The sequence below is a fragment of the Necator americanus genome, chromosome II (assembly GCF_031761385.1).
Source record: "Necator americanus strain Aroian chromosome II, whole genome shotgun sequence".
Taxonomy (NCBI): Eukaryota; Metazoa; Nematoda; class Chromadorea; order Rhabditida; family Ancylostomatidae; genus Necator; species Necator americanus.
The window spans coordinates 648864-675777 of record NC_087372.1 but is presented as its reverse complement, the minus strand read 5'-3'; the positions used below and the strand labels follow the sequence as shown (position 1 = coordinate 675777).

Genomic DNA, 26914 nt, shown 5'->3' with positions numbered 1-26914 from the left:
CAAACTGACGAGCAGCTTCAGCGACTTTGTCACTTCGGTCTGCTGCAAAAAAGTAGGAATCAAAAATTCTCTGTATTGTACTATCATTTTAATTATCTGAAACAACAAAAACAAATAAAACGTATAACCACAAATATCGTATGGGACGAACCCTCTGTCGAAAGTATGTAACTCTGTAAGCACTTTTCACCTCCTTATGCATTTTTAGACTCGAGGAAAAAAAAACGCTCACAACTTATGACTTAACCAAATACATAATGCATTTCTTAGTGGGGCGTAATTTATTTTCTTAGGTTTAAAATAGCTTTCTTAGGTTAAAAATAATAAAATTAAGAATTGTTTTGTTTTTGCGAGCATAATTCCTTTAGAATCTAAACTAGAGCATAAAAAAAAGCTTCAGTTTTTTAGGATCCAAATCTAGAAAATTAACTGCCAAAAATTTTTTATTCCTCTAGATTTATTATCATTCGTTATTATCCTATTCTCTGTGGAAACGTAGATGTAATCAAACAAGTAGAATTCCACAGACACTAACTGTAGCTCGTAGGCTTATTGTGCAAATTAGCTGATTTCACAAAAAAGCTAGAGTTTTGATCTACTTGCGGTTTCTTCTGGCTTATAGGTCTCATGCCTACCTAGCCACTCTGCAAATCAGTCGCCGCTTCCAGTAACCGCTCTCTCTCGTTGTGTATTTTTGCGTACGCCTAGTCAAACAATGCCGGCTCATTGGAGTTGTATGGTCTTTCATGAAAAATCGGGTAGAATGCATGAATACAGGTGGAATAAGCAACTAGATGTGACATTCGGCTCGACGATCTCTGCAGACCCCATGATGGAGACGTGCCCGAGAAGGCTCAAGGTGAGGAAGGTGTGGCGCAGTCGGTTAGAGGTTCGTTGTAGCTACACGGTCGAGGTTTCGAAACCGCCCAAGTGCAAATCAGGCCGTTCACGTATCAATGTTTTGAGGGATCTATGGACACTGAGAAGCAGAAAGGAATCTGAGAAGAGGCTGGATCAGTCAATTCACTTTGTTCAAACAAATGGCTATATTTAAGCGCCTTATCATAAGTATTATTGTTCAGTCAATTTTCCGATTAGCTCCAAGCATTAGTGTAAATACAAAGATGCAGTTGAAAAGCTCAAGAAGAGCCGTTGTAAGAAATCCGTCTGACCAGCTGTTGGAAGAGAACCGAAAAAAAATTTGGAATGCAGAGAAACCCAGCACGAAACAAAAGAATTGGATTACATCAAAAACTGGAAACACAGGTTGTTGGTTCAATTCAGAGAACACCGGAAGATAAACATAACAGATGGTGTCCTTGGCTTTATACAACGCGTGGAGCACTAACACATTTTTGACTTGAAAGACTATCGACTTCCTGAGCGTGCGTTTAGGTTTTCCCAACAGTGAGTCGAGAGATGGGATGGGAGCTGGACGATGGTCGTAAAGGCCATATTGGAAAGTTTCATGTGAAACGAAATTGTGTAATATTTGAATAAGTGATTGAAGAAGTGATTTCGGAGTGAATACTAAGACCGTAAGAGACCGTAAGAGTTAGACTTCATTTCCTTCACAACCAATACAATATATTGAAGATCTGCCTATGTATTGTATCAATAAGTCTTGCTACAATTAAATTTAAACCTTTTTAGTACACAGCAGTAAAATGGCGGACAATCAACCAAATGAAGAACATTTACTTTATTACATGCTGTTTCATTTTGGATCGGGTGCTAATGCGACGGTTGGAACAAAGAAAATTTCTGACGCATATGGAGACGTGTTGAAAGTCAGTAGGTGCCAACGCTGTTTTAAAAAATTTTCCAGCGGTGATTTTGACTTAAAGTGACTGACTCGTCTGATAGCGATCGAAGTGGAAGCCCTGTTGGGTTTGATAATGACGTTTTGAAATCACTGGTAAAAATTGAGCCCAAACTGAGTATTCAGGAAATAACAAACGCTCTTCAGACTACTCGGTCAACGGTCCAAAGACATCTTCAAGAAATTGGAAAGGTTCACAAGCAGGGTGTATTGGTGTATATCCCAAAAGGGGGGCCCCCGCGGGGAGGAAAAACCAAAGAAAAAACAAAGCGGCTAAACTAGAAGGTTTTAATAGATTCCTCATATTATTCAGACATAGCACCATCTAATTTTTACTTACTCCGAGCGATAAAACAATCTTTAAAAAAAAATTTGAAGAATATTGATGAAGTGCGAGTTCATCCAGAATCATATTTTTCCGAAGGGAATGAAATTTTATGAACAGAAAGTTGAAACTAGCAGCGAGATGACCAAAGGTCCGGGATAACGATATGAAGATTACATAGTCGATTAAAGATAGAATTAAATGTAAGTATATTGGAACTGTATGGGTAGCCCTAATATTAAAGGTCACATACCACGAATTCTGACGTAGTATGGGAAAGCTAGAGATAGGGTTGTAGATTGAGAGATCCGGGGTGGTTCTGCTCTTCTCTCCCCATTTCTCGTAGAAAAAAACGAGGTGGAGACCCCTTTGGTTCCTACGAGGTACGTGTCAGCCCACCTCTATGTTCACGTTCCGGTCCTCTCAACATAGTACTCATTGGTTTTACTTGGATGGCCGGTGAAGAGACCTCGTAAGCCCGACCGCTCGCTCGTGGATGCGGCGCATGCGCTAGAGTGGGGCGTTGCAACTGAAATCGTCGTAGAAACTTCGTCTTCCACACCGTTTTGACGACTATTAGGAAGAGATGAGATCCACTCCGGATCCCGCAATCTACAACCCCATCTCTAGCTTTTCTCCAGCGGATTTCCTCACTATGTCAGTTTCGAGGAATGATGCTGCTTCAAAGATAGGAAATGTCTATTTTGATGAGATGCACAGTGATATTTGCCTGGATTGGGTGCAGCACGCGATATCGTCGGTTTTGCTAAAAGAGTCGCGTTCAATCTTTGACAGAAACGAGGTTTTTTATCCAGTTTAAAGAAATTAAATGGGTATATTTTGAACGTGTTGAACAAGGAGATTAACAAAAATATAGAAAGGAAAAGAAAAAAAGGGAAATTTCGCAGGAGATTTCATGCTATACAATTTTGCAGAGTTGTAGAGACAGATTTTGCCTGCTTTATTTTGACTGCGCGTCAAAATGTGTGCTCGAACGACGGTCCTTTCACCTCATTCCCCGAGAAAACTGTTTGAAAGTGTTTCGAGGAAGATTTTTCATATCAGAATCTTGTTTTGACCTTATATTTCTTTTCGTTACCTTAAAAGTTAGTTGAGAAGGGGATTCGCACTCAGTCTCTACAATCCCACCTTCTTTGTTTCTTTTGGGCAAAGTTGTAATTGTAAATTTGAGCTCACCAAAATCCTCACCACTCCTGCGCTTAATCCTTGCCAATTAGGTTTGCATTTTATGGTAGTTCATCCTTAAAATCACCTCCTAATCGCATCATAACTTTATTTTTAACGCATAACTCCTGGCGCAACCACTGGCTGTGACTGTCGAACGTTCTCCTGGTCAGTTCCACAAATGTTCGTGTTTTTCAATATTTACACTCTACATTTCATAATTTCCGCTGTCCTTCTTAATTTCTCAGTTTTAATTGACTTTCCGAACAGCAAACATTTTTTAAATTCAAATTGTACCGGAAGAATTTCGGGGTTTCGACGCGATTCAGCCGGAAATCTGTCGTGTTTTATGTTAGAAGGGCATGGTTCCAAAAAATGAAAATTACCGTCGTCTTGAACAAACTAGCAACTAGTCGTGTTCGACAAAACTGGTTTAATAACTTAGTATTTCCTGTGTTCCCTAACCTCAAAATTTTTGCGGCGATTATTTTCCGCATTCGGATGGTTTGAAGCGTCGCCAACCAGGGGAGCAATAACAAAACAGCATCGATGTCGTGGAGACAGCGCGACGAAGAGATCTGCACTTCGAATGCTATTCCGACTTTGGATGTGAGGCGGGCAAAAAACTCATCTATATAAAGGACAAAGCAGTGTGGACGACCATTACCCGTAAGTTCCGCCAGAAGTTTTCCCTGACTTTGCTTGAGCGTGACTGTCACTGCTGTGGGATGAGCAGGGGACCGTTGTTGTTGTTGTTGTGTTCTGTAGTAACAGGTATGTTGCATAACCTGGATGTTACTGATCAGAAGCAGTCTTTCACATATGCATTCGTAGTTGATCCTTTGAGATCCCCAATGGCCAGATCACGGACCTTTTACATCCGATACTATTTTCTAAAGAACACGTTTTTTTCGACACGTTTCGCAGCTTCTTGAAGAGTGCTCATTTGCGTATTTGAATGATTTTTTTAAGCGTTCTTGGCTATTCTACTTCAGTAGAAGTCTAATTAGCAGTTAGTACCTTATAGGGGCAATTAAGGAAGAACAACTATGTACATAGTTGCTCCTTGTCATAAGTTTGTACTCGAAATCAGAAATAACACTAATGACGATATCCAGCACCTTTTTTCCCAATTTTTTTCTACCCTCAATTCGCCTAGGTCATGTGTGAGTGGTACCAATTGCTTATTCTCAATTGATAAAGTCAGTCAGAGTTTAAAAAAAAAACCATAGAAAGAAAAATCTTGCTTTTTATGTCTTGCTCTCCCTTGTATTTTGCATCTCATGGAAGTCAGTCGCAGTCACTGGATTTGTTCTTAAAACGCATGAATCTGCCTAATTTAGAATTTTGCATTTTGCTTTTCATGGAATATACGAGAGCGATCCCCGATCTTCAACCGTCGACGAAAAACGAACCTTTTTATTCACATTCATTGCTCTTGCACAGGAATGTTTCTCTTGTGTTTGATTACACCGATCTAATTACTTTATAAGGGCAATTAAGGAAAACAATTGTGATGAAGTCGTTGACACAAAGCGCAATGTTCGCGGTTGTTCTCATTGTAGCTCGACGCTCGTGTACGATCCGCAATCCGTTCGTTTCTGTTAGTCAGATCTGGAGTCAGGATCTCTCTTTTCTTGACGTTCTAAAACGCTGGTGATCTTGAGGAAAAAACGCTTCAATTTTCCTATAGAATTCACACCGGTTTCTTTTCTGTGAAAATCCCAAGTTTATGAAATAAGTGCTCTTATAGATATGCGTAGAAATAGTTGAATTTCATCTGCGGTCCCGTTTGAGGCTGTGTTCTTGCGCCGATTATCGCCATCTCGATTAAATGCAATACCGCTTTTTGCCGTTCTCGAAGGAAAAGTCCACTAGAAAACCAAAAAAATCAGGAACAAGGAGGGAGCTTCGATCCCAGTTGAATCATTAGAGGGCGAGAGGGACAGAGAGATTAGATACGACCCTTTTCATGTCGCAATTAAAAGCACTGCGTGACTTGGCCTGCAAATAAGAAAATGATGGCCGTGCAAGAGTTGTGGGGTGAAAAAAAAGGAATTCACTTGAAAGAAGAGTCAGCACTTCCACCTAAGCACTTCAATTCCTCTAAAAGGGGAATCTAAAAGGTTTATAAAAGTATAAACGATCTGCACAGACCTTAGGGTTAGTGTTGTGGTCAAATGTGTGTTTTTATTCCTACCTTTACCTAAAGATTCCAATTGGATAACTTAGTGTGTAAGCGAACTGAAAAGCCACGTTTTCGGCTGTAAGTGAAAATTAAATGGAGAAGTACTCTTTTGAGTTGTATGTGGATTGACTGGGATGAAAACGAAAGTGAAGTGGTGCCACATTTGACGTTTCTGAAAGTTAAGTCCTTTTTACAGTTCTACTTCCTTCATCTCGAGCCAATAAGGAATCGGAAGCTTTGTTCTCCTCTCAACACGCTTACCAGGATGGTAATACCTTGCGAATTCCCATCAACGAGACCTCCACTGAAGATCTGCTGGACAAGTTCATGACGCAGGCACTCTCAGGATTGATGGCCGCTATTGCATCCAGAAGGTATGATCAATTCTGCTTTCTTTTTGTGTTACATTTCGTGAAACAGATCGAGAATGGGACCTAGTAAAGAAAAAGGTGCACGGCGTTGACCGATCCCATTGTATATGCGCCTACACTTTTGATTTCAACTCAGAATCGTTTGAAGTTTCGTTTGAGGTTGCAATGACTAACGGGGGTCAGCCGATGTGTCAGGTCAGTATTTTATCCCCCCAGACTAGTCTGGAACCAATTAATAGACCATGAGAGGATGAAAGTCTTGGCTGGCACTAAGAAAGCTTCTCGATTACCTAATTTCGAATCCTTCAACCATTGCATCAGCGTGTTTCACAGCCAGTTCATAATCAAATGTGGATCCACCCATGGGTTCTCATCTGAACAGGTTCTCCTTTACTTTAATCTACATGCCATATCCATTTTGCTTTTTAGGATCTTTTGTTCTTTTCTTTTATTTCCAGTTCTAAATCACATAGAGTTCATCTCTTAATTCTATTATCATATTAGTGGCGTTACTTTGAACAACAAGCAAACAACTGCAGCTAATGGTTTTTCCTCTAATCTCACAAAACGTACTGAGAGAAACACACTTGGACTTGAATTTTTTCAGGAAGCTTTTTAAGAAGAAGCAGGTTATCCTAAAAAAAACGTCCGCAATCCCTCATTACAGTTACTCAAATTTTTTTATTGGAAAGATTATCTAATTTACAGATGAGCTAGCACTCCCTTACGCCGTGGATGTGTCAATAGGGAGGGTGGAGGCTTCCTCACCCAGATATTTTGCACTTTGCTTTGATCTTTGCTTGAATGATCGGAAGTGAACTCACCAAGAATAATATGCAAGCGTCTCAACAAAAAGTGATTCGAGGACTACTCAGTCAAGTAAAACAACTCAAAAAAAAACTCAATTCCCAAAAAAATTATTCGGTTAACAAAAAACACCTAACATAGTTGTTGTACGTTTTTACGTAGCGTAAAGTGCACGAAAGTGATGTTACATGAATAGTCAGTGTGTCTTTGCGGTAGGGGATATTCAGTTATTCCGAGACAAAGGATTTTTTTCAAAATTATTAAAGTCTCATGTGAAAGTAACTTCTTTTTTCTTCGTTGTCTTCTTTTGTTCACAACTGCTGCTTCTAACATACTCGCTTGTGTCTTTTTTTTCTATTTTATTTTATATTTTTTTTATATTTTTCCAAATTCTGTAGTGGAAGGAGCTGCTTCCTGTTTTCAAAAAATCCAACAAACATCCATGAATATATGGAAATTGAAAAAGAGGTTAGTAAAAAGCAGTCAAGTGAGATACGACAAAGAAGAGGATATAGCAGTATTCGAGTCATCGCATAGACATTCGTGCACGACTAGGAATCGTGACGAAGGCTTACTCCTTTTTTGGATGTGAGATGAAGAAAGCAACGCTCTGATATCCGTGTCTCAAACTCCTTTTTTTTATAAGGAACTGGTTAAGAAACGGCGGTTGTATTTAGCTATTGCTACAGTTTTTTCCTCAGGCAAATAGTAGTGCAATGGTTTGACCCGTTGAAGACTTCTTAGAGCAATGATCTTAAATAAAAACAAAAAAAAAATAGAAAAAACTCCCTCACATGATATTTTTGGAGGAAAATGAATGAATTAATGTGAAATCAAACATAAGGACGATTAGCTCAGACGGCCTAACGTTATGAAAGCGATTCATGGCGGGTGATTCTGTTTTAGGTTAGATCAATTGGATTCGGACGATCGCGAAAGAGTCCATCGCTGTTTGAAATTGGCTGCTACAGTACCAGAGTATGCGAAATGTGTGGTGAAACTACTGGATAGGACCAAACACATCAAAAGGGTGAATATAATAAAAAGTGAGTCTAAATGTGTTAGATTTCTGTTCATAAATATTTCTCTTCATGAATGGTATACTCTTTGGCCACTGAGTTTTTGAGGACTGCGTTTCGGCTTCACCTTAGAAACTCTGGGAAGTTAAATAATATTGATGCAGTTAGTTGTTAATATTAGTTTGAATTGCAACAAGTCAATTATTCCATAGTATGTCATTATGTCATTTTTTACCTACATATAGACAACCCCTGCAAGATTGCATTTTCTGGTGGTATAGATCTTCTTCTTCCTTCTTAGTGTTTTTCTATCTAAATGTATGAACAATGAAATATCCAAAATCTTTGTGTTTATAGAAGAGCCGCCCGTTTACGTTTCGACAAGTGGACTGTCGAGCATAGCTCTGAACAGAAAGAGAGGAAATTCAGTGGGAAAGTCTAGTAAACTGGATTGGGTGGGAGGTTTCCGATTGGCTAGGATGAAAAGGAGTCTACAAGAGGTGAAGAAGGATTTTTGACTTGATTTGCCCCTTACTCCAATCACATTCTGTCCGTACCATTACCATTGATTCCTACAAATAGTTTCTATTATGAAAGATAAAGGATAAAGTCTCCGGTGCATGAATCAGCTTAGGCCTGGCCAACGCGTTTCACTGCTATTCGTAATCGCTGAGTTTTACGAACGCATGTCCAGCATATAAAAAGACTTCCGAGGGGCCAGTCGACGATTAAGCCAGTGTTTTTATCCTCTCAGGCAAGTCTGGTACCAATTAGTCGACCCCGTAGGGATGTAAGGTTGATTCGGATCAAAATATGCTTCAAAATCAAATGTTAGACGTAACAATAAACGTAACAATACAATAAAATGTTAAAGGCATCACCACACGAATCTGAGGTGGTGCAGATTTCAGGTGGAGTATTCGTATACGGGATGGGAGACTATGGAGAGGGGAGTGATTCCGTCCATTTCTTCCTAATTACCGTAAAAAACGGCCCGGAAGATACGGCGCCGCACAAGGCTGGCGTCGCTCCAGTCGAACTCCTTGTAGAAAATAGTGCGCCAAAACGCCTGAAGCCGTATCTTCCGGGCGGTTTTTTACGACAATTAAGAAGAAATGTACGGAATCACCCCCCTTTCCCTAGTCTCCCATTCCTATATACGAATACTCCACATGAAATCCGTACCACCTCAGATTCGTGGAGTGATGCCTTTAAAATGTTACCTATCCGCCGTGTGGCCACAGCAGACCTCTTACGGAATGTGCTAAACCCGCCCCGTTTCTGTGACCAATCTTAGCAGAAAAGATTACTTGTTTTGGTGTTTAGAATGGAAAGTTTATTCGCTTTTCAGGTAGTGAAACAATCGTCGTACAACATACCAACTTCTGATGATGATACTTTTGTAGCAAAAATAGTACGACAGATGACAAAAACTGTAAGAAAATTCAAAAGTAAACCAGGTCCAGAGAGGTCAGTTACAAGAAAAGTTGCTTAACTATCGACTTATTCCTCGATTCACTGATGCAGTTGGCGATCAGCGATTCAACGCATCAAATTGGTGGGAGCCGAGGCTCGAGCAGCGAAGAAACGTCGAGATGCGCTGAAAAAGAGGCTGAGAAAGTTGATCAACAACATTCCAAATAAATTTCAGGATGCAGTAAAGCAGGTGAATTTTAGCCTTGGTGGTATGACTTGATCTTTTCATCGAAGTTCACCTGTTCCAGATGGAAACAATGGACCAACAGATAAACGAACAGAACAAAATCGCGCAACGAAAGCGAAAAGAAGTCCGAATTCCGATGAACATGTTGCGGGAATCCATCAAGGTCTTTTGTTGATTTTCTAGTATCGCTTGAAGGTCTGTATTTTTAGATAGTCCGCAATCGGTGTAACAGTTTTGAGCAAGCGAATTCCCTCTACAACTATTGAAACTTATCGAACCCACATTTTTTTTTGGTGGGGCCCTATTTTGCTTACTGGTTGACCTCGCAATAGGGCAGTTTCACTTCTACGATCACTTTTGATAAGTTTTTGCATTAACCAACAAGACACCATTTCACTCGAGCCTCGGAAATATGTAGATTTTCCGATGATTTCCCGAAGGCGTGACAAGGAAAGTGTATGTATGTTCCCCTGAATCCCTGTATCGAAGGAAATAAGAGTTCTAGAAGTTGGCGCATCTGATTTCTGATTCTGGCCGTCATTGCAGACGATTTTGATGGCTTCTGGGAAGAATGTGACGAATTTTGATAGGAAAACACTTAAGCTCATTTCACCACGGTTCCTAAGCCTTGTGCCGGAGCAGAATGAGGATGGTTTGGTGAGTAGTTTAGCTACGAATCGATTATTATACCACTGAGACTAGCGATAAGTAGGTTTGCATTTCTCCTCTTCATTCTTTACGTTTCAGTTCAATTTACTATCCCCTTCGCTATTCTCCATACATCCAGGGGGTAGAGAAGTTGAAAAGGCAATGTCACTACACCAAATGCTCAAGCAATTACCTAACAAGGATCAGGAAGCATGGCTTGATTTTATTGTAGAAACAGCTGGTGGGAATAATTTTTTTTTCGCATAAAAACATCAAAATATACGGAACTTAAACACTTTCACGTCTTACAAGAACAGAGGTGAAAACAAAAAGTGACAGAAAAAGACCACTGTAGTAGGAGAACGAAACACTTAACTGTGATTAATATCAAACTATTGAAACAAATGGTATTTTTCATATGATAAAACAAAATAATTGATCCGGAGCAACGAGAAGTAAAATGATATGAAAAGCACAAAGAAATATTTAAAAAAATGAGCAAAAAAATAATAAAAAAATAAAATAAATGAAATAATAAAATAATAATAACAATAAAATAAATAAATAAATTCAAGCATGATAAACCTAAGATAACAACATGATCTTCCATGTTATATCCGTTATATATTATATCCAGGAGTCACAGATGCAGTAGATAAGGCGGAGAAAAAGCAAAAAGAAGAACGTGAACGAGAAATGTTTGGAAAAGACGGTGTCCCTCTTTACTTTACCAAAGGGAACGTCACAGAACTATTCGGGGACTATGAGAAGCGGAAAATTGAGACGTTCGAGGCCCTCGACAAGAGTTACACCGCTGAACAGGTTTGTTATTGTTGTTATTACTTTTGAGATGTATAGTCGGGTCAAAACGACATGAATCACGAGTGCAGTTCGGATTCGGTGCATTTGCGTACGCGCTCGAAGCGGCAGCAGTTGGGACCGAGTTGGGACCGTCGCAAACTGCAACGATAGGTGATGCCACCAAAGGTTTCACCACGATCCTAGCCGCTACGCTCCACCGAAACGCCTCGAGAGTGGCCACGTATGCAATTGCGTACTGGGCTTCATGTCGTTTTGACCCTACTGTTGATCTAATTGCTGTGTCACAGAAAGACAACCTGGATAAGCAAGGATACGCCTTCCTCAATAGTGATCAGCTGGAACTCGTGTATGGCCCGAAATCACCGTACAATAAATCGGATTCTCTAAGATTATTCCAGAATCTGCGCCGATTAAACGATGATCCTCATCATCTTGTGGAGCGAGAGTACGTAATTGCTTTCTGACGACTTCTCCAAGCTTTAGCGCTGATTTTATTGATTTCCATGCGGTGAAAGCTCCTTCCAGAAAAGAAAGTGATTTCAAGTTGGCCAAGTTGGCCAAACATTTACATTGTTTTTCATTTTTCGAACTGTCAGTCGACATGTCGACAAAGAAGGGAAGATGTGCACATTTCAGTGTTCATTTCCTATATATTTATTTCAGTTTATGTTTCAATCAAACCTTAACATGAATAAGTGCTCCAGCTCAAGTTTAATGTTGTTTTTTGGCCATGCAACGTTAGAGAAGTTTATGCGTTGCATACGTCTTGCTTACGACACTCACTGGATGTACAAACGCCCTATGCCAATGCATGTTCTCGAAGTCTAAAATGTGCTGGAAAAAAAAACATTTTATGAATGCTTTCACTGAAACAAATCGAATAAATCTGGAAAATTGCTATTTGGCACAGAAATCTGTGCTTTTATGATCAGATTTACTGTTTCAATATATTCTAGAATAATTGCGAATAATTTTAGTATTCGTGCGTTGGCAGAAGCGAAAAAATTCCGCGTACGGCAGAAGGACATCGCTCTGTCGCCTTTCGTCCTCTCACCACTGACATTCGCTTCGGCTGCTCTTTCGAACATGTTTATAGTTCTTTCACCGTTAGTTCTGTCGCCCGTCACCCTCTCACCAGCAGTACTGGGACCAATCATCCTGTCACCGTGGGTGTTCGTTCCCCTAGTTCTCTCACCTCGTGTCTTATCTCCACTTATTGTCAATCCGATCATATTCTCACCAATCGTTTTGTCGCCACTTGTCTTGCATCCTTTAATTCTTGTTCCCGGTGTGTTCAATCCTCTTGTTCTCACTCCTTTGGTACTCTCTCCGTTGGTTCTTTCACCTCAAGTATTTTCACCTCTTATACTATCACCAATGGTTCTCAATCCACTTATTCTGAACCCTATGGCAGGATCTCCACTAATTCTCTCCCCATTCGTGCTCTCCCCACTTATTTACTCACCACAGTACCTCTTTGCAGTTATACTTTCCCCGTATGCCCTGTCGCCTCTAATCGAGTCGGAACTCATATGTTCAGAAGTAATTTTATCACCTAGTTGGCTTTCATAACTAATGTTCCTACTTTTATATGAAAATCGTCAAGTACGTTCTCAACGTGTCCTATTCAATATTATGAATAATTACACAAAAACAATGTTGTACTGTTGATCATCAGGAATAAGCGCAATTTTCTGGGCAAGAGATTCTAACACCACTGTTTTCTTCAAGATTTCCATTTTCTATTCTGGCAACAACAAAAACTTTTCGAATAATCCTTCAGATAGAATGATAGGAAGTACGGTAAGCGATCGATTTTCCAAATTCGAATGAAGCATTTCGAAACACGATTTTTCTTTTTTTATTTCATTATGATTGGAAATTCCCCTGATAAATCACTGCCCTCATAACTTTTCTTTGAAAAAATTCCGTATCTGAAAATATTTTGCTGAAAAACAGGAACAAAAACCACATTAACACTTTGAGAGACCCAATTTTTAGACTTGTGGATTATTAACTACTGTCCTTTCTGGCTTGGCTATTATCCTGGATACTAGCAAAGCCAGAAAGGGAAGTTGTTGCTATACGATAACCCACAACTCTAGCAAATCGGGCTTATGAAGTCAGATTCCCTCGGTTTATTTTCGGACAATGTTCTTCAAGCGAACACCAGCTTTATATGTTGATAAGTCATCTTCAATCTTTCAGTTCTTATATTAGTCAGACTTTTACAGAACAACAAAGAGAACTGTCTAGAAATTTTTGATTGTTTCAATTCTTTCGTGTGTATATGTGTATTTTCTTGTGTATTTTGCATTGTTGCTACAAGTACCTGTGATAATTTACTAATTTGAATGTACTATAAGTAATTCAATTTGTATTTAGTTCCCTTCCGTTCAGTAAATATCCATGTTCTTTCCAATGTGATCCAGTGTCTGTATATCAGAAATCTGTGTTAGAGACCGTTTCAATGGTGGATTAAGTTATTGTGTGTGAATTGTCAACTGAATGAATGTATTGGTATAAGAGTCTAATTTGAGAACTGGTTTTCCCCTTCTATTCTTTCTAAAATAATTTGTAATAGTAATATATTTGTCGACCGTTGGACCAGAGCCCTGAGCGACTGGGTTCCCCGCGATATTAAGCGCACTACAGGAAGACCGCCGACCCGATGGTCAGATTTCTTCACGAAGTCCTTCAAAGAAAAATATGATGCTCTTCGTGTCCCACGCGAAAGGAGGAACCACTGGGCTACTCTGGCACGCGATCGGGACAAATGGAAGAATTACTGGCGCCCGCTCGACCAGTTCGAAGATCAACGGGAGTAAAGGTGATCAAGGTAATATATTTGAGAAGTGTTCGATTTTACGGCGATTGCGATTGCAGATTTTTTGTTGGGTACAATCAGTGGATAAATCAGTGTACAAATAATCTGACGGGAATGTGTGTGAGAACAGTACAAGATGGTTTTCCACGCACTTCAATTACGTCTACATTTTTATTTTATTTTGAGAATTTGTTTGAGTCAAATTTTCCGCGTTATGTGAATACGCCTGCCGCCCCTAGGATGAAGGGCTGGACGGAGGGTCGTGCATGATTTGAACGGATGCGTTCAAAACGTATCAAAACCTCCTCTACGCTGCGGAAGCTCCGACAGATTTGATCTCTATTTTTCACAGATCAAATACTACCTGTTTTTCCCTTTCACCTATCGCTGTCACGGTCCAGTATTCCTTATTTTCGTCGTTCTCATAGGTCGAGAATAGCTCAAACGGGTGCTAGTAGTACTTACATTCCTTATCGTTTCCAATCGCTTGCCAGAGTTGCCTCGTGCTTTTATCCTCGTGCTTTCTCCCTCCGTGCATGACACGATGAACATTAAATTTCCCTTTCAAAAAACATAGTGAGAAATTCTGAGCAACGGATCTGGAGCCTTCCTGTAGTGAATGTAATACTGCGTGAAATCCAATCGGTGTTTCTGGAACTTGTCACGGTCCAGAATTCCTTATTTAACCTTTCTTGGCAAAGGTTGTAGCGTGTTTAGTCTTCCATTCGTGACGTGGGAGCAACTTTTAATTCTCTCCCTCACTCGCATTTAAATGTACATTCCTAGCATATAATTTCGGTGGAGAGTTCAATGACGCTGACCGCACTTTCCATTGCTCCTGAAGCTTCCAGTATACGATAAGACAAGAAGAACGTTGTTATCCTCGATGCACTTATACTCTCCCGAAGCAGCTTTTTTCCTCCTGCTCAACTTGAGCTCAGGTCGTTCATACTTTCCTCTCAACCTAGATACGCATACCTGATATATTCAGATGTGTCCTTCCCGTTGAGCGTGAATGGAGCACCCAAGATTTATCAATTTTTCCATGAACAACGTCTTTTGGAGATCCTGCTGAAAACCGATCCTTCCTCGGTGTGATGCCAAGTCCGCCGCTGCGATCAGTTCGAATTAGCCGTCTTATCGTGAACGCTCCAATGCCTACATTCGTACAAGGAAGTGATTTTTAAGAGCGCACAAGGAACGAACTTTCTTCGAATGTTTATGTGATTTCGTCAAGCTGGAAAGGTTACATCAATTCGACTAAATTTTCATTTTCATTAAAATTTTCAATTTCGGCAAAATTTTTTTTTTTTGGAGTTTCCTTTTAGATTCTTCTATATACTTCCGTGAAAGCATTCCGGAAGCCATCTCCTCTCTTTACAGAGGATGCGTTTAACGTTGCTTTTATCGTTAATATACATAATCGCTATGAAGGGATTTTATTTGGAGAGGTAGCTATATAGCCCCCGACAAATTTTTGATTCATTGTGTTTACTTTGAAAATATTGTAATATTGTAAGAGAATAATGAAAATACTGGATTAGTAGATATGTAAGCAGTTAGAATTTTTACTTACTGCTCAGCTGATGCTAGGAGCGCTGAAAAACGCGGGGACTGAGAAATGGTTTAAAACGAACCGTTTAACTATTTATTACAATACGATTTAAAACCTTTTACTTCATTTTAAATCTAAAAATGAAGTATTATGTCAATAGCGTTATACCACTGATATAATTGAAATTTTCCAACGACGGGTAACGTTTATGACCTGTGTTTATTTGGTCAAGAGTAGTTTTTTTTAATAGCACATGTTCAGTGTTACTGCAGCTAAGTGAATATTGGGTGAGAACGTTCCAATTTCTTTCTTTCGTAAACGTAATCTTTTCACAAATCCACCGAGTCAAAGTCAAAATGATCGTTGTTTGTAACAATAGGCTTTCAGTTCTTTCTTTTGGAACTCCAAATCACTTCAAAACAACTTGTGACTCCTTTAAAATAAATCTGAAAAAAGATGTCAACGACTTTAGTATAAATTGATTGATCTAAGGAACGAAACTGCATAGAACTCCGTTATAGAAAATCTATCTAAATAAATAAAAATAAATAAAACATATAATAATATATTTTATTTATTTTTTATTTACTTAATATTTGTATTTAAATATATAATAACATATTTGTTTATATAATAATATAAAATATAAATAAATCAAATCTATCTAAAGCGCAAATCTCACCAATGTCTCAATCCAATTTAACACGGTGCTCTCTATATTTTATTCATATGTGTGTACACCGTAATTCTTTTGTTGTTTAATTAAAATTTTCCAAATACTAGTCAAAATATGCATATCATCATATAACTTCTAAACAAAATCTATGACTTTTTTCCGTTTTGTTTATTCTAAAATTCTAAAAAGTGATATTTGCTTAAAGACAGCATACCACAAGCCTGATGTGGTAAGAGAATTCGCGGAAACGCTAGAGATGATGCTGCATATTTCTGGATGCGACGTGAAAGACGCCGTTTTTTTTTCTCCACGACGATTTCAGTTGCCCCAGGCGCCACGCTTGTGCACAGCCCGCATCCACGTAAGAGCGGTCGTAGATTAATGTTCTCGTCTCACCGGCCTATTCAAGTGAAACAAATGAATAGGCTGCTGAGTGAGCCGGAACGTGTACACGAAAGCGCGTCCTCACGTACTTCGTTGAAAATAAAGTGTTTCCCACGCCGTTTCTTACGATGATTGGGGAGTGATGAGCGGAACTACGCCTGATCCCGTAATCTACGACCCTATCGCTAGCCTTTCCCGCAGATTCCCTCAGCAGGTCACATTCGTAGGATGCTGTTTCAGGACCACGCTTCTCACTTCTAATAAAATTTGAATGGCATGTCTGAGAAAATGTTGCTACAACCACGACGATATGTCGCATCTTCAAGTTCTTCGATCTATGGTATGGAACTCATTTGTTTTCAGTTGAATTGGATAATTATATTGTATGGATATTGTCAGAGAAAAACGAAATCAAAGGAGAAATTCTTGTATTCCCGTTCAATCACCAAACAAAGAGTTTCGAGTTTTTATGAAAAACTGAAAGAAATAAAATTATTACATGAATAAAATATACTCGATACGAGATCCTTATGTTTTCAAATAAATCACATTTATTCGGATAAATGTTTGACGCGTATCCGCCACGAAAAAGACTGCGCCAGGCCTCATAGACAATGAGTTTACCGATTCTTCCTTGAGTGTTTTGACACAGAGAAATGTGTTTTCTTTTCTGGTGCACCGTTCGTGTATGTGAACAAAAAAAAATAGACAAAATAAAAACTTTGCATGGAAAAATGTTTTATTTCATCCAAATCGTGTCACGGTTTCTGCACTCACAAAGGTGGCTTCGATTTGGTTTATGTAGCATACGGTAAAATCCTAATTATCTTGTTCTTTTATAGTTTTTTTGCTTTGTTTCTACATGTCTAGAACCGAAAGCATGAACTATAAATGGAAGATCACCGCCGCCTTCCAGGGAAATGGGAATTTTCGTAATATCTTAAGCACGTCATGAGGTTTCGCAAGGAATTTGCACTTTTAAAAACCTATGGCTTTAAGGAAAGGTTTCCCTGCTTTGGAAACGCTATTTTCATTTTTCATTCCGCAAACGAACTTATTAATAGTAAAAGAAAAATTACAGATCGCAAATAGTGCGCTTCGCCAAGATCGGCGATCTTTCTCGGTGCAAAATTTCGCGTTGGTTCGCATTGTTACGTGAAAATCGAGAGACACTGAATGTGCGACGTTGCGGTCTTCTGCACTCAATGAAGATGAACGTGAATGATATTCGGCTGATTATGCCGACAGGCGGGCATTTCGTCAATATAAAAGAAGAAACGGTGTGAACAACCACTTACCGCAAGCTACGGTAGGATCCCGTCACTTATCCTCACCGATTTGCATTGGAATTGTGCGCTTCTTCCGAATGCCTCAAATATTGTTGCTGTTATTGGCGACTCTTGCGGCAGGTTTGTTTAGCTGTCGTGAATTTTTCACCACATTCATAGTTCCATGTTAGTTATGGAGGTATCCAGCAACGGTTGTTTCTGTTGTCGACCACGTCACTCAAATCTACTTGTCTATGCCACTTTACCATCGAATGCGCGAGATTTACTTAATTGGAAAAATCCGAGAACTACTAATACAAATTAAGTACAAATTAGAAAAGCTTAATCCATCAAGGTACTGTACAGGGACTTCCAAATTGAGCACAGTTTCACTGAACAATTGGGAACATGACAGCAAATTTTAGACTCGTAGTGGAAATATTTTTTTCCCTATTGTAGAATCTACTGACAGATTATTTAATACAGACCGTTTTGATGGCATATAAAATATTACACATGTTATGTTATGCATAGTGTATTTGGAAGCTTTAATTCGTTGCAATGAAATGCTATCAATTTATCGTTCCAGAAGTAGTAGAGTACCAGCTTTCTGTGTACGTTCTGCAGTCTATAAGTCATCCAAAATGGATAATTTAGATAATCTCTGCTCTGTGTCCTATTAAAAAACTAACAACAAAATGTTAGCGACACAAGGAACATTCCTTTCTCCTTTGCAGCTACGTTAGAGACATTGCCAATTTGTGACGCAGATTTAGAATGAAATCTCAAGTTGGATTTTTGAGGGCGAAAAATTTTATTGATGGTGACATTTGGTGCTGAAATTTTTAGCGCTCACACTTTGAAAAATCTTGAAACTTGATGCTTCTGCATTTTTCATCCAATTTTCAACATCTGTAACAATAGGAAGAAACTGGATTTACGAGGTTTTTTATGTGAAATTGGAACCATTTCTTGTAGAAACTTCTGGAATTTACCCATGTTATTTCTGACAAACACCTATTTAACGATTACTAGATTTCAAATAAAATGTCGTGAAAGCGAATAGACCGTTCCAATTTTTTAAACATAAATCCAACAACATTTTTAATTTATTCTGTTGCCATACTGAAAAAAAGAGCAGATGAATTCTCGGTAACAAAGAAAGAAGAGGGAAAATCTACGTAAAACACCACAAGTCCAGCTTTCTTTTGAGATTTACTTGAGACCAAAGTGCTGGAGATGGGTGCTAAAGAAAATCGCTGATTTGAGGATAAAATGACAGCTTTTGACTTCTTTTTCACTGACAGTTGCCGAAGGTCATGAAATAAGCACGTCAATCTTCCAGAATCCCTGGGCCGCACTGAACCAACTGGTTTGCCAACTCAACACGCTTATCAGGATGGAAAAACCCTGCGGCTTCCCATCAATGAAACCGCCACTGAAGAACTGCTCGACAAATGGATGAATCAGGCACTGTCGGGGCTGATGGCTGCTGTAGTTTCTAGAAGGTCAGCCTTTATTGTATTTGTGGATGTGAAAGAAGTTTTCAAACGGGGCAGATATCTTTGTTTCGCAAAACGTCTGAATGATTTGGTTTCTGACAGATGCTTCCACAGTGAAATCCTCAGATGCGTCAATTCTCAATCTAAATTCTCAAATAGTTTAACTGAAATTGGTGAATTTTTCGGAAGATTTCGAGAATACATATGTATAATACATACATATATAATAAGAAAATACATATGAATACATATTTTAATGGTTGATACTATTTGTTTGAATTGATAACCGATAGACCTACTTTGAAGCCTTAGAAAAATTTCATGAAACTCTCAAAATTCCATGCTCACGATTTCTTCAGCAGAACTACAAGGAAGTGCTGATGTTAGTCCCAAGCAGATTCTTTGCAAGTCTATTTCTTCGAATTAATGCAACAACTGATTCTGCTACCGTGATGTAGTAATCGGATGCTCAAAAGTGTTTTTTTTCACAAACTTCGGCATTTAATTCAAAGTATCTTAATCTGATGATCTTAACAATATAAGATGCTGTTTTAAATTAACTAAGAGTTTTCCAAATCGACGACAATGATCAGCTCAAATCCTAACGGTTTCCTAAGATAAAGTGTAAAAAAAACCATTTTGAGTTCCTAATCAGCCTTTGATCGCCCAACCTACACAGTTTACTCACATCAATGTCCAAAAGAAATAGTACTTCCCTTCTGTGCCAACAACAAGTGTATTTATCAAATATTTCTCGCCATTTATCTGCTAGGACACTGAATAGGACACGGAAACGCCGCACAAAATGTTTCTGTTGGGAGAATTATTTGACCCAATCTGACAGCACCTACAAACAGGTTATCAGTTTCCCGTAGAATTTCCGGATTCTTCGTCCGATCCTAGCGTGTTTTCTCCCATTCGTCGGCAAATTGCATAGTGATAGAAACATCAGGTGCAGTATTTGTGCATTAGCGATCACTTCACCGACTGCACGTGCACACGCGGCGACGGAGTGATCGCGGAGAAAAGAGCGATGTCGGCAATCGGGATAAAGTTCGGAAAGATACATCTTGACAACTTGAGACTTAGAAAAGATTCAAGAATGGTTATTCTATAACTTAGTAACTAAACGAAATTTGTGAGAACATATCAAAATTAAATGACCCGACCTGAAAATTAAATGACCTGCCAACCCAACACCCCTCATGCTTTGAAGGACCAGCCTTGTTGTGCAAAATTCAGGCGAAATTCTAGTGAGCTCTCTTTCATCTTGTTTTTTTTTTGTTTTATGGCACACCTACAGGTGTTTTCAATAGAAAAATGAATAAATAAATAAATACGAGCACTAACTGATGGTAATTATTCTGAATGAATTGTAGGATTCATATTATTCAAAACGTTCTGCAAAGTCACATTCATTTTACACCTGAATGATAATTATTGTTTGTAATAATTACTCGGTTGTTCTATCAGAAAAGATTACTCACTATTTACAATGTTTAGTACATTTTTTCAGATAGTTGTTTACGAAACCTTGATTATATGCGCCGATTATGTCAAATGACGATAATTTTGGCTTGTTTCCAAGTCCGCAGGGAAATTGTAATTTATATTGCCACATATCCATCGCATAGTCTTTGCTGAGTTCAATTTGTCAGGTGCTTTGAGACAGAAGAAAATTTTTGCGAGAAATTTTTTTCATGAGTGCTTTAGGAGAAAATATTCCAAGAAATCTTGTATGATTTATGGTGTAAAATTCAAAAGGGTACCTTTGCAATAATTTATTTTTTAAAAAAGTGGGGCCATTAAGACCCCGTAAAGAAACTTTTATAAAAATGTAGAACACAGGAGCGATCAACATTTCCTCCCTCCCTCTTTTCCCTCCATCTCCTTCCTCCCTTCCTTGAAAATGTTAGAACGAAATTTTTCAAAATTTCTGTAAGGTCATTGAATTCCTTTGCACGATTTCCATGTTATGCTATGCGTTTTTATTTTTTCTTCTGCTTTCATTTTACTGATGTCATTTACACCATACAGCATACCATCAAAGCACCGTTTCTACCAGCATATCCGAGAATAAACTTTTAATCACCTAACCTCTGAGGAAAAAAACAATTTTTTGGATTGCTATACCTAAACAGTTGCAAGGTTGTTTCTGCAACAGTTAGATCTGATGTACTAGATGATATATAGAATTTTATGTCATTCACGGGATAAACTAACTTTTTTAGGCTAGAACAGCTGGATTCGAACCACCGTGACGAGCTGCACCGATGCTCGAAAATGGCAAATACAGTGCCAGATCATGCTAAATGTGTGGTGAAAGTGTTGGACAGAACCAAGCACATGAAGCGGATTCGGATAGTTAAAAGTGAGAAAAAAAACAATAAGGAGTCACAATTTTATTTTATTGATATAATTCTGAATATGAAATATTTCTCTGTGTATTTAAACGCTGCGTTTCTTTTACAATTACAATTAGGTGCATTATGTACTATTTGTGTTTGCTTAACAAGAAAAGAGAAAATTAGTTTTAGTTTTTAGAACATTATTTATCCACAAGGACTGTCCTTTAGAAAGTAGCGTTTGAGCACGTTAAGATGTAAGAGCTAGGTTTATTCTAAAATAACGGATTAGATCTACGTTAGGAACGAACACTAGTTTCGAATTTATGACTTTGTTTATATGCCACATGGAAAAAACGAGACAATCTACTTCTCCTATCCTTTTAACATTCGCCATTTGTTTAGATTTACTTCAAATAATTTACTATTTCTTTTACTGTTCGTCATTTATTTATTAACTTATGTTTTGCGCTACATTTTTAACTCTTTACGTCTTCAGACAAACAAACCAATCAAATCAAGCATAAACCGGTAAAGATAGCTGTGGAATCAACGAACAGCAAACCTTTTGTGGAAGCAAGGAATCGCGAGTGGGTTGGAGGATTCAGGATGAGTAGGTCAAAGAGGGAGTCCGGACAGGTGAGCGTAGCTATGTAACTCTTTGTTTTTCGATTTCACTTGGCTTTTTCCTTTTAGTGTCAAGAAGTACATGAGTGACTTTAATGAGAAACAATTCTCGGCAAACTTTCCTCTTTCGTGAAGATTCATCCGTTTAAGGTTATTAACCGTCAGTCATACGATATTACCACGGCAGACGATGAGACTCTTTTCTCCAAGGTAGCCCGACAGATGACAAAAACTATGAGGAAACTCAAGGATAAACCAGGCACCGAAGGGTGAGCTAATGGGAAATTTGCTTCAACATTACTTCAAATTGTAAAAGGTTTTTTTTTATTAGTTGGCGCTCAGCTATTCAACGAATCAAAAACGTTGGTGCCGAAGCACGTGAGCAGAAGAATCGGCGTAAAGAGCTGAAGAAAAGATTACGTCAGATGATTGACAACACTCCTGACGAATTCCAAGATCCACGAAAACCGTTAGCAATGAAGGAGGTAGGGAATTAGGGAGCAGATAGTGTCTAGCGAAGAACTCAAACGACTGTTTAAGATGAATTTGCAAGACGACCATCTTGCCAAACAGAAGAAATTGACCAAGAAGAAACGTGAAGAAATCCGAATTCCCATGAGAATAGTACGGGAGTCGATCAAGGTTTCTTTTAGTTGTTATTTTCCTTGTCTGCTATTTTTAAACGCTAAAACTATACACGAAGGTAGAATTTGAGGTTAGTTGCATTGCTCCATTGCGGAAACTATCTGCAATTAAAATGTGAAAACCGGAATCAATTAATTAACAATTTACTCGGAAGATTCGCCAATAGGAGATAAGATTCTTATTACCGAATTAAAAACATTCCAACACTTTTGAGCTCACAATAGGGTGTAAATGTCGAAAAATGAAACGGCACAGCATAATAAAAGTTCTACGTAACAGTTTGTGAAGCGTATGCATTTTGATCCAACGCAAAGAAATCGCAGATTTAAGGAAAAGAAAACGTGAGACCTGGAATATCATGTATCGCCAAATCTTTCTCTTATAGCACATAGGGAAAGCAATGTCACTTCGCAAAAGTGATAGTAATCAAACTTATACTCTTGTTTAAGTTATTAACTCTTTTAAAGAACTTTGGACTCGAATAGGTAGAGAGAAATGAGAAATATGAAAAAAGAAGAATTTCCATCACCATGATCTCTCCCTCACTTTCAGTAATTAATAAATTATTAATTAATTATATAAATTATTAAATTAATAATTCAATATTAACGTGTGTTCTAAAGAAACTTCAGATTTAGAACTTTAGATAAAACCAAGATTTGTTTCCAGTTATGTTAGTGTCGTTTAGATGGCTCTGATGGCTACCGGCAGAAATGTCACGAACTTTGATAAGAAGACGCTGAAACTTATTTCGCCACGTTTCTTGAGCTTGGTACCGGAACAGGACGACAATGACTTGGTATGAGTTTCTGTAGCTGAGAATATGTCTCTGCAAGTGATTCCAAACTAATTGGATTCCCTTCATGTGCCCAAGTATTCGACCATATCCCTGAATCTAGCGATACAGGTTGTAATCTTGGCCATCTATTTATTACACATCCTGATGAGGACACACACATCCTACATCCTACACACACATCCTACAGTCCTTACACATCCTTCAGTTTTTTGTGTTCACACAAATAATGTATTTTTGAAAATCCTACTTGAACTTTTCATCTTTCTTTTGAATAAAAATTTGTAATAAATTTAATGCACAATCAATTCGTCCTGTCAATTCGTCCTCAAGTCTCTGCTTTCAGTTTAACCTCCTCTCTCCGTCCCTATTCTCACTACATCAAGACGGTGGAGAACTTGAAAAAGTCATGTCTCTGCCGCACATATTGAAAGAATTACCAAATAAAGACCAGGAAGCGTGGCTGGACTTTATAGTGGAAGCGGCAGGTGAGTGAACGTTTTCCAATATTTGACCTGTTTGTGGAAGTGCTGAAACTAAGTGATAGAGAAGGATATAGCTGATAGAATAAGTGTTTCTCTTTCTTTGCACACATTCTATTCATATTTAAGAATTAGCTTGAAGATGATTGAAAGAAAAAGGAAGGAACAGTCTGCATTTCCTCCCATGTTCATAAGCATTATTCTCTGGATGGTTAGTTGCATAGTTTTTGCCAGAAGCCGTACAAGATATAATCAAAAGTTTTGACAGTTGGATTCCTACCTTTTTTATTTCTGACCAAACAATTATACCAATATTATTTTCTGAGTAATTATTCTACTTCTGACACAAGCTCTCTTTCTATTTTCCAAGAAGGAAAGGCGATGGTGAGAAATCTCCAAATATTAACAACTTTGTGTACAGCTTAACAAACTCGATACTACATTCTCCAAATATTGTTGTATCCCATTTTCAGGCGTCACAGATGCAGTAAACAAAGCAGAAGATATGCAAAAAGAAGCTCGAGACCGAGAAATGCGTGGAAAAGACGGCGTACCTCTTTACTTCACGAAAAAGAACGTTACCGACATATTTGGCGATGTTGAAAAACGAAAGATAAACACATTTGAAGCTCTTGATAAAAGCTACACTCACGAACAAGTTAGTTTGAATTCTACTGATCGTTAATCTACTTACTGTACTCATTGTATTTCAGAAGGACGATTTGGACAAACAGGGTTATGCGTTCTTAGATGCTAAACAACTGGACTTAGTCTACGGAGGTGATTCTCCCTACAAAAAAACGGATTCGTTGCGAATGTTCAAGAAAATGCGTCGTTTAAGAGACGATCCGGACCATTTTGTAGAGCAGGAGTGAGTTTCCTTCCTAGCTCCAGAAAACGAGGGGGTGATATTTAAGCTCCGGATTAAGTAAGGCAGTCGTTTGATTTTTCCTGGGTGTGTTTGTCAGAATTCACTAAAGAGTCAACTGGTTATAAAACAGCGCTGCTGTTATGGATAAAAAACTCAGAAAAATCTGGGTGCAGAAGTAGCAGCAACTTAATCGCTTGTACTTTAAATAGAAGCATAAGCGCCTGTATTTCTGTTTTCCTAGAGGTCTGCGAGTTTGATTGGGTCTGAATTGATTTTTTCTCGCTCCATTTCAGAGCGAGTGCTACTTTAGACTGTATTCTTTCTTCATGGCTACAATTTGTAGTTGTGTTTTCAGTATTCGTGCACTGGCAGAAGCGAAGAAATTCCGTGTCCGCCAAAAGGATATCGTGTCATCGCCGTTCATCATGACACCACTGACATTCGCTTCCGCTCCTCTTTCGAACACCTTTATAGTTCTTTCGCCGTTAGTTCTGTCGCCTATCACTCTCTCACCAGCAGTACTAGGACCGATCATCCTGTCACCGTGGGTGTTTATTCCCCTAGTTCTCTCACCTCGTGTCTTATCTCCACTTATTGTCAATCCGCTCATATTCTCACCAATCATTTTGTCGCCACTTGTCTTGCATCCTTTAATTCTTGTTCCTGGTGTGTTCAACCCCATTGTACTTTCACCTCTCGTGCTTTCACCTTTCATCCTTTCGCCTCAGGTCTTCACACCAGTAATACTCTCGCCGATGGTTCTCAATCCACTTATTCTGACACCTATGGCAGGGTCTCCTCTTATTCTTTCACCGTTCGTGCTTTCTCCGATAATCTACTCACCACAGTTCCTCTTTGCAGTCGTACTTTCTCCATATGCGCTTTCGCCTTTGATAGAATCGAAGCTCATCGCATCCGAAGTGGTTCTGTCACCCAGCTGGCTTTCCTAAGCAATTTTAGCCGGAATTAGATCTTTGATTGTTCGATATCGCGGAGAATATGTGACACACATTTTGCACATTATATTTTGTTATTCCTAACTATGCCTCAGAAGCGATAGGTTCCTTTTACTTTGCGAACATCTATCAAAGACGTAGTATATTCGATTAGAGAACTTTTCTAAGGTGTTTCGTCCCTAGTCGCTTTCCATGAAGGTACGTGCAAGTGCCTCTACCGTGCACTCCACAGCTCCTGACTGTCAACAACGAAATTTGGGAATAACATTTGCATACTTTAGATAAATAAGACAATAAACAACCAAAGACATCTGTCACTGTGGCGGATGGCGATTCGACAAACCGACAACTAAGTAATTACAATCGTTGCCGCGAACACCTTTTCTAACGCCTAGGAGATGTAAAACACTATCAGACTACAAATTAAAGAAAGACTTACCCAAACCAAGATCAGTCTCACCCCTTGCCGACTAACTCAAAATTCCAGCACCAGCTTTAAATAATTTCGAGATTGTGGCACGCTTCTGTAAATGTAAAATGTGTTCTCGCTATAAATGCAGTGATTCGTTTTCATTTTTATTTCCTTAGCAACATCCTAAGAAATAAACTCGTCCAAAGCGCTTGCGTTGCTCATATGCCGCAGTCATCCATTTTGTTCAGATAACACTTTTGCTTGTGCTTTTTGTGGATTACTTTGTGCAATAGCTCCTCTTTCCATGTTCAGCTTTCCTGATCGACGTAGTAGGTGTCTTTCACGTTTCTCAGTTCATGTCTACTTTCTCTTTGTTAATTTGCAAATCGTATTCATTCATTGTTCCTCTTCAATTCAGTGTGTATGTACATATTATGGTGAAAATTTGTGTATTTATCCATGTCCATATTCATGTGTCAAGCCGATAAATTGTAATTAATCAAGCAAATCGATTTTCAACAAATATTTACGGTGATTTACTGACTAATTTGAAGTTGTAGGAAGTGACCGTGTATTTGAGCCATATTTAATCCAGAGTTTAATTTCTTCAGCGCATCCCCATCATGAACTCTACGTTAGATTTCCATGAAGTTATTCTTAACAAGCATTTTTCTTCCGGTTGGCACCTATCCAGAAGTCCTATGATGCAGCTAACAAG

At 38.7% G+C, this 26914-nt stretch overlaps 2 protein-coding genes across 2 annotated transcripts; both read left to right on the top strand.

Moving 5' to 3' along the window:
• Positions 1-1667: 1667 nt before the first annotated feature.
• Positions 1668-12422, top strand: RB195_016489 (uncharacterized protein; the record flags this gene model as incomplete). Its single annotated transcript, XM_064183047.1, has 12 exons — positions 1668-1794; positions 5717-5894; positions 7605-7744; positions 8075-8217; positions 9069-9187; positions 9245-9383; positions 9442-9543; positions 9927-10037; positions 10128-10269; positions 10666-10850; positions 10919-11295; positions 11828-12422. The coding sequence occupies 12 exons, from the start codon at positions 1668-1670 to the stop codon at positions 12420-12422; spliced, it is 2358 nt and encodes a 785-aa protein (XP_064038928.1).
• A 5236-nt stretch (positions 12423-17658) lies between these two features.
• On the top strand, positions 17659-25778 carry RB195_016488 (uncharacterized protein; the record flags this gene model as incomplete). Its single annotated transcript, XM_064183046.1, has 12 exons — positions 17659-17701; positions 17768-17915; positions 21294-21433; positions 21907-22046; positions 22185-22303; positions 22366-22519; positions 22575-22676; positions 23368-23478; positions 23822-23963; positions 24431-24615; positions 24671-24828; positions 25184-25778. The coding sequence occupies 12 exons, from the start codon at positions 17659-17661 to the stop codon at positions 25776-25778; spliced, it is 2037 nt and encodes a 678-aa protein (XP_064038927.1).
• Positions 25779-26914: the final 1136 nt, after the last annotated feature.